The sequence below is a fragment of the Carassius gibelio genome, chromosome A12 (genome assembly GCF_023724105.1).
Source record: "Carassius gibelio isolate Cgi1373 ecotype wild population from Czech Republic chromosome A12, carGib1.2-hapl.c, whole genome shotgun sequence".
NCBI lineage: Eukaryota > Metazoa > Chordata > Actinopteri > Cypriniformes > Cyprinidae > Carassius > Carassius gibelio.
In genome coordinates, this window is record NC_068382.1 from 11,590,086 (window position 1) to 11,604,054 (window position 13,969).

Genomic DNA, 13,969 nt, shown 5'->3' on the forward strand with positions numbered 1-13,969 from the left:
ATTCAGCCTTTTGAAGGTAGTCCAGCGCAATAACAGTCCTACTGATAAAAGCCAGAAGGTTGAAAAATGTGGCATGATACTTTTGTGTTTTGTTTTGTCTTGTAAGCTGTTCAAATCACTTATTCTTTATTTTTCTATTCCACCTGTAAAAAGACACTCCAGCTGCCTGAGCCTAGCTTCTATGTCTTTGTTGCTAGAGACTAAGGAAAACAAATATATATATATAATAATATAATATATAATAATTTATTTTGCAGAACAAAAGACAGAAAACACTGGATAGACAGATATGTAATGGTGAAAAAATATGACTGCTAAGAGATATACACCAACTGGAGAACATGCAAATAACCTATTGACTTTCTACTACATGGCAAATCGTATTAGCGTGTTTTAGACAGGTTTGGTTGATAAATGTGTGTTTCAATAGGTTCTATTTACTCCTACCTCATTTAATATTTCAGGATGTTTTCTTTCCGTTCAGGGTGCGTATCGAAAGATACAATATCACGAAAACGAAACTAAAAAAGCAGAGGGATAAGTTTCGCTTTGCTGATCTTAATAACTTTTGGGTTTTGTTTGTCATTAAACCAGTGGATGAAAGAATTTCATCGCCAATTATATTGTAGGCTATTTATTTATTTATAAATAAATAAATAAATAAATAAATAGCCGACACATACATACATTCATTAATAATTAATAATAAACATAATTGTAGAAATAAAAAATAGATTACCACTAAGATTCCAAGAATTTTTATTTTTCATGTAGCTATTTCGCAACAAAATTATCCTTGTAATGCAATCCCTGCAAGTTTCGATCTAAAATTATTCTCGCATTTTGTAGAGTTCCTATGAAATGCTTTTTAATGTGGTGTTTGTAGTTTTAGTTAAAAACGTTAGGCCTATTGGTTATTTTGTCTGTTTAATCCTTCCATAACATATTTGTAAAGCAAACAAACCAAAACGTGTGACAACTCGAACAAAAATTGAGTGTGTCAAAAAAAATCCTGACAACTCGTTTGAGTGTCGCAGCAGCCCTTGCCTGTTATAAACAGCAGATGGCGGTGTTTACTCGATAAAACTGGGGAAACTGGTCCACTGTGAGGCTCGTTGCTGTTACTCGAGACATTCTTACATAAGTAAAAAGTGACGCAGGGAAATTGAATATTAACTTATATATATTGAATATTAACTCATATTTTGTAGGAGTAATAGGTATTTTGTCAAGTTTAAAAAACGGAATCTGGAATATCAATAGCAATGGGGACTGGGCGAGAACTACTTGAACCGGCTATCTACAAAGAATAACTGGCAGGCTACAGTACCATTTCCTATTGGTAAGTCCGTCTACAGGATCTGAATCTTAACTTCTTCTGTGTTGCTTGTTTAGATATTCTTTCTGCACTGTGATTCAATACACTCTTTCCATTATCGTTTATATTATAATAGTTTTGTAGGCTAAAAAAAGCATTTCAGTCTCTAAAGTATTGCATTTATATAGTTGACTATCTGATCAGCTTGACACCAGATAGCCCACTCTCTCAAACTACTGCAAAATTCACTGGAAATTCCAACAGGAAGCAAACCATTTAGGGGTATTGCAGTGCGTGTAGTGGAAAGGGGGGCGGGACTTCTTCTTAATAAAAAGCCACGGTACCCATGTCCTACCATTCAGAACGATATCTGAAAATAAATGAAAATGTCTGGGCTCCAGTACATCTGGGACAGCATTCTGCAGTACGAGGCCGTGCTTAGGTCTCCATATTTCCCAGTTTTCTTCTCTATTACAGTCTACCTCAGCTTCTGCCTGCCCTTTGTCGTTCTGGACGCCCTATCTTCTAGGCTAGCATGGATAAGGAGATACAAAATTCAACAGAAGACCAGTGTATCTTGGAGGATGATTTGGAGCTGCCTCGCACTCTCCCTCTACAACCATGTCATGTACATCTTCCCACTGAGTGTCCTGCACTGGTACTGGAGACCTGTCAGCTACACAGTGACGGCACCTGGGCTCCTGCGAGTCATCTGGGACCTTTTTGCCTGCCTGCTTCTCTTTGACTTCCAGTACTTCGTATGGCATCTTCTGCATCACAAAGTACCCTGGCTCTACCGCACTTTCCATAAGGTGCATCACAAATACACTTCCACCTTCGCTCTGGCCACTGAGTATTCGGGAGCATGGGAGACTCTGTCGTTGGGTTTCTTCGCTGCAGTGAATCCCATGTTACTGGGGGTTCATCCTATGACAGAGATGCTTTTCCATATGCTGAACATGTGGCTGTCAGTTGAGGACCACTGTGGCTATGACCTGCCGTGGGCGACACACAGACTGGTGCCTTTTGGTCTGTATGGAGGAGCTCCACACCATGATGTCCACCATCAGAAGTTCAAGTCCAACTATGCTCCATACTTCACTCACTGGGACAAGCTTTTTGGGACACTGCACTCTGAATGAACTGAGCAACTGGAACAGACTACCTGAACTGATTTCATCTGTCTTTTTAAAAAAAAGAGCATTACCATTCAATGAATGAATACCTTTGACTCTAAAACTTGTTTTAAAAGTTGCTTTATAATTCATGTGTGTTTAAATAATGTTCTCATTTATTTATTTAATGTCTGTATTTAAGTGTGACTGTTGCCTAAGAAAAATGATCAGTGATTTGACTATGCTATGTCTAAGGAGTATGTGAGATACATCTGTTAACCTTATCCTAATGTATTTTCATTTATTTATAAAACAGTTTTGATACTGAATGTTTGCACTGGAACATGAAGAACAAATCTAACAAAGCTAATGGCAATAAAAAGTTATGAAGTAAATTATATTTCTGTGTTTGTGTTTTCATTTTGAATATTAAGAACGCATTTGTGACAAAAAAAAAGGAACTGCCACAATTTATGGTACAATTAATTCTCAGAATAATGTCTGAATAAAGTGATTTAGGGAAGGTAGGATTAATATTAATTCAATTTTTCACCAACAAATAATTACTAACATAAAACAATACAATTACACATGGGTATATTATTTGTCTTATTAATGGTAAAAGTTAATGAATCACATACATCATGTGCATTATGAAACCATGCCAAATAATGGCAAAATAACCTGCACTGCAATCTTTTTAAATCATGCTTTACAAATAAAGCAATATATATGTTGTGGGCTTGGGTCTAGCAACTGTGGCCCTTGAATTGTTTATATTAACTGGAAAAAAAAATGAATAAAAAATGAGATATCTCAGATCAATCAGGTTAATTTTGTAATTCTGCTACAAAATTTTCTCAAAGTGATGCATGGAAACTGAATATTAACTGACATATTTTGTAGGATTAATAGATATTTTGTCAGGTTAAAAAAACGGAATCTGCAATATCAATAGCAATGGGGACTGGGCGAGAACTACTTGACCTGCTTTCTACAAAGAATAACTGGCAGGCTACAGTACCATTTCCTATTGGTAAGTCCGTCTACAGGATCTGAATCTTAACTTACTCTTCTGTGTTGCTTGTTTAGATATTCTTTCTGCACTGTGATTCAATACACTCTTTCCATTATCGTTTATAGTATAATAGTTTTGTAGGCTAATAAAGCATTTCAGTCTCTAAAGTATTGCATTTATATGGTTCACTATCTGATCAGCTTGACACCAGATAGCCCACTCTCTCAAACTACCTCAAAATTTCCTGGAAGTTCCAACAGGAAGCAAACCATTTAGGGGTATTGCAGTGCGTGTAGTGGAAAGGGGGGCGGGACTTCTTCTTGATAAAAAGCCACGGTACCCATGTCCTACCATTCAGACAAGATCTGAAAATAAATGAAAATGTCTGGGCTACAGTACATCTGGGACAGCATTCTGCAGTACGAGGCCGTGCTTAGGTCTCCATATTTCCCAGTTTTCTTCTCTATTACAGTCTACCTCAGCTTCTGCCTGCCCTTTGTCGTTCTGGACGCCCTATCTTCTAGGGTAGCATGGATAAGGAGATACAAAATTCAACAGAAGACCAGTGTATCTTGGAGGATGATTTGGAGCTGCCTCGCACTCTCCCTCTACAACCATGTCATGTACATCTTCCCACTGAGTGTCCTGCACTGGTACTGGAGACCTGTCAGCTACACAGTGACGGCACCTGGGCTCCTGCGAGTCATCTGGGACCTTTTTGCCTGCCTGCTTCTCTTTGACTTCCAGTACTTCGTATGGCATCTTCTGCATCACAAAGTACCCTGGCTCTACCGCACTTTCCATAAGGTGCATCACAAATACACGTCCACCTTCGCTCTGGCCACTGAGTATTCGGGAGCATGGGAGACTCTGTCGTTGGGTTTCTTCGCTGCAGTGAATCCCATGTTACTGGGGGTTCATCCTATGACAGAGATGCTTTTCCATATGCTGAACATGTGGCTGTCAGTTGAGGACCACTGTGGCTATGACCTGCCGTGGGCGACACACAGACTGGTGCCTTTTGGTCTGTATGGAGGAGCTCCACACCATGATGTCCACCATCAGAAGTTCAAGTCCAACTATGCTCCATACTTCACTCACTGGGACAAGCTTTTTGGGACACTGCACTCTGAATGAACTGAGCAACTGGAACAGACTACCTGAACTGATTTCATCTGTCTTTTTTGTAAAAAGAGCGTTACCATTCAATGAATGAATACCTTTGACTCTAAAACTTGTTTTAAAAGTTGCTTTATAATTCATGTGTGTTTAAATAATGTTCTCATTTATTTATTTAATGTCTGTATTTAAGTGTGACTGTTGGCTAAGAAAAATGATCAGTGATATGACTATGCTATGTCTAAGGAGTATGTGAGATACATCTGTTAACCTTATCCTAATGTATTTTCATTTATTTATAAAACAGTTTTGATACTGAATGTTTGCACTGTAACATGAAGAACAAATCTAACAAAGCTAATGGCAATAAAAAGCTATGAAGTAAATTATATTTCTGTGTTTGTGTTTTCATTTTGAATATAAAGAATACATTTGTGACAAAAAAAAAGGAACTGCCACAATTTATGGTACAATTAATTCTCAGAATAATGTCTGAATAAAGTGATTTAGGGAAGGTAGGATTAATATTAATTCAATTTTTCACCAACAAATAATTACTAACATCAAACAATACAATTACACATGGGTATATTATTTGTCTTATTATTAATGGTAAAAGTTAATGAATCACATACATCATGTGCATTATGAAACCATTCCAAATAATGGCAAAATAACCTGCACTGCAATCTTTTTAAATCATGCTTTACAAATAAAGCAATATATATGTTGTGGGCTTGGGTCTAGCAACTGTGGCCCTTGAATTGTTTATATTAACTGGAAAAAAAATGAATAAAAAATGAGATATCTCAGATCAATCAGGTTAATTTTGTAATTCTGCTACAAAATTTTCTCAAAGTGATGCATGGAAACTGAATATTAACTGACATATTTTGTAGGATTAATAGATATTTTGTCAGGTTAAAAAAACAGAATCTGCAATATCAATAGCAATGGGGATTGGGCGAGAACTACTTGACCTGCTATCTACAAAGAATAACTGGCAGGCTACAGTACCATTTCCTATTGGTAAGTCCGTCTACAGGATCTGAATCTTAACTTACTCTTCTGTGTTGCTTGTTTAGATATTCTTTCTGCACTGTGATTCAATACACTCTTTCCATTATCGTTTATAGTATAATAGTTTTGTAGGCTAAAAAAGCATTTCAGTCTCTAAAGTATTGCATTTATATAGTTGACTATCTGATCAGCTTGACACCAGATAGCCCACTCTCTCAAACTACCTCAAAATTTCCTGGAAGTTCCAACAGGAAGCAAACCATTTAGGGGTATTGCAGTGCGTGTAGTGGAAAGGGGGGCGGGACTTCTTCTTGATAAAAAGCCACGGTACCCATGTCCTACCATTCAGACAAGATCTGAAAATAAACGAAAATGTCTGGGCTACAGTACATCTGGGACAGCATTCTGCAGTACGAGGCCGTGCTTAGGTCTCCATATTTCCCAGTTTTCTTCTCTATTACAGTCTACCTCAGCTTCTGCCTGCCCTTTGTCGTTCTGGATGCCCTATCTTCCAGGGTAGCATGGATAAGGAGATACAAACTTCAACAGAAGACCATTGTATCTTGGAGGATGATTTGGAGCTGCCTCGCACTCTCCCTCTACAACCATGTCATGTACATCTTCCCACTGAGTGTCCTGCACTGGTACTGGAGACCTGTCAGCTACACAGTGACGGCACCTGGGCTCCTGCGAGTCATCTGGGACCTTTTTGCCTGCCTGCTTCTCTTTGACTTCCAGTACTTCGTATGGCATCTTCTGCATCACAAAGTACCCTGGCTCTACCGCACTTTCCATAAGGTGCATCACAAATACACGTCCACCTTCGCTCTGGCCACTGAGTATTCGGGAGCATGGGAGACTCTGTCGTTGGGTTTCTTCGCTGCAGTGAATCCCATGTTACTGGGGGTTCATCCTATGACAGAGATGCTTTTCCATATGCTGAACATGTGGCTGTCAGTTGAGGACCACTGTGGCTATGACCTGCCGTGGGCGACACACAGACTGGTGCCTTTTGGTCTGTATGGAGGAGCTCCACACCATGATGTCCACCATCAGAAGTTCAAGTCCAACTATGCTCCATACTTCACTCACTGGGACAAGCTTTTTGGGACACTGCACTCTGAATGAACTGAGCAACTGGAACAGACTACCTGAACTGATTTCATCTGTCTTTTTTGTAAAAAGAGCATTACCATTCAATGAATGAATACCTTTGACTCTAAAACTTGTTTTAAAAGTTGCTTTATAATTCATGTGTTTTTAAATAATGTTCTCATTTATTTATTTAATGTCTGTATTTAAGTGTGACTGTTGGCTAAGAAAAATGATCAGTGATATGACTATGCTATGTCTAAGGAGTATGTGAGATACATCTGTTAACCTTATCCTAATGTATTTTCATTTATTTATAAAACAGTTTTGATACTGAATGTTTGCACTGGAACATGAAGAACAAATCTAACAAAGCTAATGGCAATAAAAAGCTATGAAGTAAATTATATTTCTGTGTTTGTGTTTTCATTTTGAATATTAAGAATACATTTGTGACAACAAAAAAAAGTAACTGTCTGAATAATGTCTGAATAAAGTGATTTGGGGAAGTTAGGATTAATATCTATTCAATTATTTAACCAACAAATAATTAATAACATAAAACAATAAAATTACACATGGGTATATTATTTGTCTTATTAGTGGTAAAAGTTAATGAATCACATACATTATGAACCATGCCAAATAATGGTCAAAATATCCTGCACTGCAATCTTTTTAAATCATGCTTTACAAATAAAGCAATATATATGTTGTGGGCTTGGGTCTAGCGAACTGTGGCCCTTGAATTGTTTCTTTAACTGGAAATAAAATTAAATAAAAAATGAGATCTCTCAGATCAAACAGATTCAGTTTGTAATTCTGCTACAATCAAATCCCAGAAAGGAAATTATCTCCAAAACCAAATCAATTTCAAATAACAAACATCAGAGACTGAGCTGCCGTTTGGTATTATTAGCACACAGTTCTGGTGGGTCATGCCTCTAGAGAGAAAGAGTGAGCAAGTGTTATTAAAACAGACACATCCTGAAAACGACAATGGAGAATTTCCCAAGTCATGTGAGAATTCCCAGAATCGCCATAGTTCCCGTAATGCACTAGTTGATATCAAAGCATGTTTTTACTCTTAGTTTAGACAGTTTATACAGCTTACATATACCGTATAAGCTGTCAAATGTTTACACCATTAAAAATCTGCAGAATTTCTGATCATTCTTGTGAAACCTGTTCATCTTCATACATGCTTTTCTGCCCTTACCACTTCTAGCGGTCTGTGAAGTAATCTTAAACATCTGGCTTTACTTAATGTACTCCTTTGAGTTTCATGTGTGGGAAGAAGTCTTTGTATGCTCTAAGGGCAGTTAGACATTCACCAAGATTTAAGAGGAAATAACAGATTTAAATGTACAGCTGTCAGTTATCGTCACTGTTAATATGATTTCAGCATTTTTAAACAGATCCCAAATACACTTGTACATATTTTTGGTATATGACACAAAAATCGCAACAGAGGCTGCCAGTAATAATTTAGGTGGATCTGTCTGTCATTTAATGATTAAATGTTAATATGCTAACATATTTGAACTGTTACAATCTGTATTGCTATAATGCTATTGATAACTTTATGGAAGGACTAAAGTTTTTTAAGATTAAGGCCTCCATCGTTGGTGGGCAATAATAAGAAACAAGGACAGGGTTACTCACATAAAACACCATTACAGCAACACATATCATACTAAAATAATGCAAAATACATTAAGTGAATAACATATTATAACAGAAAACACCACATGTATGAATAATTCTAAAATAAATAAACAACTTGTTTCATTCTAAATAAAGGTGGATCATGCTGGGAAGTCTGAGAATATCCTTTTACTCATGAATTATTAGAAATAATATATTTTTAAATGTTTTACTGACAATGTATTGCTTTCTTGAGTATAATACAAATGCATGCTCTTTAGTGGTAACAAATATTTTACAGCTAAATTTTGTGTAAAATGTGTCTTTAAAATATAGTATAATTTTTCCTAACTGTATATGATAATATAACATTTTACATTCTTTTTCAGTCTAAATCACTAACAATCACAGTGTAGTTCATAGCCACATCACAGTGTACAGCAACATTCAAAAATCAATAAAATAGGTCAAATAGAACCCATGGTTTGGAATTGTATTTTTGAGTTTTAAATAAATTATGAATATTTATAAAAAAATAAAAAAGTAAAAAAGAAAAGAAAAGTTAACGTAAAAGCAAAGAGATAAGGGATGTATACATTGTCTGTTATCTGTACCCAGATGTGTGATTTCCAGGAGTATGGGGGATTTCAACATGAGGTCATGTTCCTTTTTATCAGATAAAACTGAAAGCTTTATGAAAAAAGATCAAATTCAGATCTGATAAAAAATGTCATATGAGAGAATATGAATAAAATTTATCTGCCAGTGACTTGAAAAGTGTGTGAAAAATTTGATGTTTTTAAGCACCAACAATCTCTTGGTCTCAAAAGGCAGACAGACACGAACAACAATTCTGAACCACAAAAGATGATAAAAAGTGAAAGAGGAAAAGAAACGAGAAGAAACAGCACAAGTGAAAGTATTTTCCTCTAAGCAAAAAAAAAAATGTAACAACAAAATCCTCTTTAATGGTGAATCTTGCATAATTCTCAAGAGAACAAAAAGGTTGGACTTCGATCTTGCCTTTGGGCTAACTGAATCAAAAAGACTTATTGTGCAACTTCCTGTTCAAGTTCAGACAGACAGAGTTGTGTAAAAGGAGATCTGGCTCCTGCGCAGTTATTATGGTTCCAATCTGAGGACACATGAGATACACATTATAAAGACTTTTTAGATTTTGACATTTAGACATTTAAAACCAAGATCAGACAGACAGAAGGTCTGCAATTAACCTAAGCTAATTATAAGAATGTAAAATTCAGCTAAATGTCTCTTGTCCCTTCTAATTAAAATATTTGTATATAAGCATCCTCACAAAGTATGCATGACTCTAAAACTACATACAAATACAAATTTTGTTAGTTTAAAGCCTGAAATGAAGATGGACACAGTTTTTGTTTTATCCAGCTGTATTTACTGTGCATCTTGTAACATGCAAGTGAAAGATATAACACCAGCATGTCAAAAAAAAAAAACGGAATCACTGAGTTGGAAAATATGACATCTCTGATATCATGTGATTATGTGTTTAAATTATGCGTGAATATTCCCAAACACTACGACAGTGAGATCTCTGTGTGAGATATGTGACTGTTGTTATATTTCTAAAAATACTAAACATGTTTGTAGTAAAGTAAAAATGAATCGAATGACATTAAACAGCGAGGACTTTGAGTGTTTTGTTCATCATGTTTTTTATTTATATAAAAGCAACAGAACTGAAATTACATCAGGTTTATCAGCAACACATCTCATAATTTTGAATAACACGATATCAGCTTTTGATCTCACAGGTATCTGTTCTACTTCGAGGAGTCAGAACTGTCCGTCTTGACTGCGCTTATTTTACTCCTTTCCTCAGCTGCCTACTCTGGCCTAAATTTCAGGCAAGGTTAGCCACATCTCAAACAAGCCTAATGACTAGCTAATCAACTTCTCAATGGCACACAACACCATTTGATTTTCAACTGTGATCACCTGTGGGCATTTTGATTAGCTCAGCACGAAAAAAACTTTCCTGGAGCATTTCAATCCTTGGTAGTGCAGCTGAAGCAAACAATCAACTACGGGTGGCAAGGCACTGTAAAAAGATCTACAGGATAAAGTTGTGGACAGACACAAGTCAGGAGATAGATACAAAAAAAAAAAACTCCTCAAAGGCATTATCAATGCCTAGAAGCATAGTGAAGTCTATTATTAAGAAGTGGAAGGTCTTTGGTAAAACGGAGACCCTCCATGGATCAGGATATCACTCCAAACTGAATGAAAAGCTTTCAAGAGGCCTAGAGCATCTCTGAAGCAACTGCAGGAATTTATAACACAGAGTGTCATTGTGTGCATGTGACAACTATATCAGAAATTCTCCACAAAGTGTGGCTTGTATTGGAGGGTTTCAAGAAAAAGAAAAAAAGACACTTTTCAAGAAACCCCTCACTTCTCCTTTGCCAAAACACACATTGAAGATTGAGGCAGATGAGATGAGGCACTTGTCAGGATACATGGAAAAATGGATGGGGCAAAATACTGTAAAATTCTTGAGAAAAAATCTGCTGCCCTCTGCCAGAAAGTTGTCAATAGGAAGTAGGTTTACCTTCCAACATGACAATGACCAAAGCACAGCAAACCCTTGAGCACAAAGTGGTTATATGAGAAAAAGGTGAATGTCCTTGCATGGCCTAGTCAGATCCCAGACTTAAACCCCATTGAAAATCTGTGGAATGACTTCAAATTGAACTGAACTTGAGCAGTTCTGCAAAGAAGAGTGGGCAAATATAGCAAAGTCCAGGTATGCAAATTTAGTTAGAGACACACCCTAACAGACTAAAGGCTGTAATTAAAGCAAAAGCTGGTCCAACAAAATGCTGACATTAGGGGGTGATCCTTTTTCCAACTTTTTTTAAAAATATATATTTATAAAAAAAAATTCTGACAAGTTGGTGCTATATCTTTTAAATGGCTGTTATAAGCTGCACTGAGTAAAACACAATATATTTGGGGGGCACTGCTCTATCTCTACCTATCTCTTACCTGATAAAGGTTGGTGACCCCTGATCTAATGTATACAGTGCTGCTGAAAGAGCAGTCGTTTGTTTGTTTATTAAGTTTTTTACGCCATGTTAGCATCATGGCTATTTACATGGCAAGCAAGTTCAGTATCATCCATGAGATGAAAGAGCAGTCATCTCTCAAACTTTCCACTGCATGATATTGATGTATGGATAATAGATGGTCCCATAACTGATTATGTGACCTGTACCAAATGTCAGTGCAGAATTCTTGAGTAGATTTTGGTTTTGTTGTGGGCAGGAAACATAACGTAAAGACCTCAGGGGAAAAACACTGCTGCTTAACCAAACTCCAAGTAAACAGTGATATGATCCGACAAAATCACAAAACCAAAATTTGGGTATTAAATACTGATATAAAGTAAATATTTGAGAAAAATAAAGACAGAATTATATAAGCAGTTTTCAGTTTTAATTTTATAATGAAAATGGGGTATTTGTCCTTAGACAAGTAATAATCAACAGAAAATGTTTAATGTGTGTGACATATATCTGTGTGGGCAAGGGGGTTTCCAGAGTCATGATCAACTCGCCTTAGGCATAGAATTGGTTTATAGCAGGCATCAATGTGCTATTCACCATATATTTCAACACTGATGCATGCTATTTCCTGTGAATGTGTGTGAGATCTGATTCACTATCCAGTTAAAAAAATACAAGTTTGCAATATCATGCAGCATAAAATGCTGTTTTTGTACAAATAAAATAATGGAAGTGGCTGGCCTGAAGTCTTGCACATTAGAGTTAAAATGCTAATGTTTTTAAAAAGAAATTTGCAGACTAAACCAGGTTTAGTCCTCCAGGGAAAGTACAAGCTCAGTGAGGAGACAATTGTCATCAACAGGCTGTGCTGTCATCAGTTTCTTACGAAACGAGGAACTTGTGACATGAGCAAAGACAATTATCATGCGTCTGTACTAAAAACATGAATCTGCCAAAAGGCTTCATCGTAATCAAAATTGCTCTAGCACAAATGTTCCAATCACTTTCAGGCTTTAGGGCATTTCGCTTGCTTTATTGACAGTTGTTTTTTTACAGATTAATTTCTGACATAAAAGGGATTTGTGGACTGACTGATATTGGCAACAGAAAAAGACATCAACTGTGAATGTTTAAACTTGTTTCATTGTCATTAAATGACTCAAATTCTTTATAATGAAAAATGCATTTCACGGGAAACCTTCTTGAGAAATATTTGGCCCATCAAATACCTTTCAGTGTTGAAGAAAGGTTGCTTTAAGCCATATCGAAACAGCATGTCTGGACCATGCACATGCAGATGCAGATGTACAAAACAGTATTCAAATTACACCTCAGATGAAACTGGATCAGAGCAGATGACTGATCTTAAGATAACCCTCTTGGTGGATTTCTCATGCTTAGTGAGCACTTTCACATCATGATTCCATGATTATTTTGTAAGTGTTGGCCTGCTACAAAGATACAGTATTTCACCACTAGTCAGGATATGAGTTATGCAACGTCCTTAATTAAATCCATACAACAGATGGATGCTGTAAAGGTTTGGAGTTTCTCGGGTATAGTAACATTTATGCATCACAGACGCTATAAAGCATTTCTCAGAAAACAACGGGGGGTGGGAGATGACGGATGGTGGATGACGGAGCAGGGTTAGAGACCCCGGTATATCATATTTGATATATGACGACTCTTAAATGAACAATGTGACAAAAACTTAGCAGAAAAACTTTTGTACACAAACTACTACATACCTTCTGCTCTTTGATTGATAGTCTTACTTTTTTAGCAAGTAAAAGGCTGTTTAGTTTAATTCTAAATCTAAGTCCTGTGCTGCGAAATCTTTAATGATTTTTTAAAGTAAAAGTAAGAATAGTTCCCTATCTGTCGGTCACTACGAGTTATGTCGTACGACATATGCGGGGACCCATATGTCTTTGACATAACGTCTCCTTTCCCTCCATCAGGGAACGAGGGTTATGTACGTAACCGAGACGCTTTTTATATATAATATATCAAGTAATTTACTGAACTGAAACAACTTAGGTAAACTGTATTATCCTCCCACACTGATTATCCAGACTTTACTTCGAACAAAAAGCTTAAGCATAGATTTCATCTTGGTTAAACATGTTATTGGGAGATAGAGAGTGACACCTGATATTTCTATGCATTTTATGTACATAGTCTGTTTTATTTTTGTATAAAGATCTTATAAGTTATAGAAAACACTTAGATGCTTTATAGATGCTTTTACATAAAAAAAAAAAAAACTTGTTTGTTCAGATTGGGAGCTCCATTACAAGAATGAAAATGGCAGGATGAGTATAGGAAATTCAAATTGAGGAAGCTAATGACTAGAAAACCACAAATGAAAATGGAAAACAATGAGAGTGTTTGAAGTGGAACAGCCTTAAGGTCCAAACCGCAATGGAATCTATAAATATATTGTGGGTGATACCAAGAGATTACACCCAGTTTATTTATAAGGGTGTTGTTTTTCGTCAGTGAGAAATAAAACCAGATCAATACAAAGGCATGATGCAACAGTAAAACACCAACCCAAAATTTATAAAACACACCCTAACTAACATAT

General features: G+C 36.3%; 2 protein-coding genes across 3 annotated transcripts; both read left to right on the top strand.

Annotated features, from left to right (window-relative positions):
• Window positions 1–1,362: 1,362 nt before the first annotated feature.
• LOC128025124 (cholesterol 25-hydroxylase-like protein) lies at window positions 1,363–7,091 on the top strand. 2 transcript variants are annotated; one of them, XM_052611166.1, is made up of 2 exons: window positions 1,363–1,760; window positions 6,019–7,091. In XM_052611166.1, exons 1-2 carry the CDS (start codon window positions 1,699–1,701, stop codon window positions 6,716–6,718), a joined length of 762 nt encoding a protein of 253 aa, XP_052467126.1. In that variant the 5' UTR covers window positions 1,363–1,698; the 3' UTR covers window positions 6,719–7,091. The 2 variants fall into 2 exon arrangements, with proteins under 2 accessions (XP_052467126.1, XP_052467127.1); XM_052611167.1 differs by lacking the exon at window positions 1,363–1,760 and adding an exon at window positions 5,493–5,599 and having other exon boundaries at window positions 6,054–7,091.
• Window positions 3,342–4,949, top strand: LOC128025123 (cholesterol 25-hydroxylase-like protein). The gene is made up of 2 exons (XM_052611165.1): window positions 3,342–3,469; window positions 3,924–4,949. Exons 1-2 carry the CDS (start codon window positions 3,394–3,396, stop codon window positions 4,586–4,588), a joined length of 741 nt encoding a protein of 246 aa, XP_052467125.1. The 5' UTR covers window positions 3,342–3,393; the 3' UTR covers window positions 4,589–4,949.
• Window positions 7,092–13,969: the final 6,878 nt, after the last annotated feature.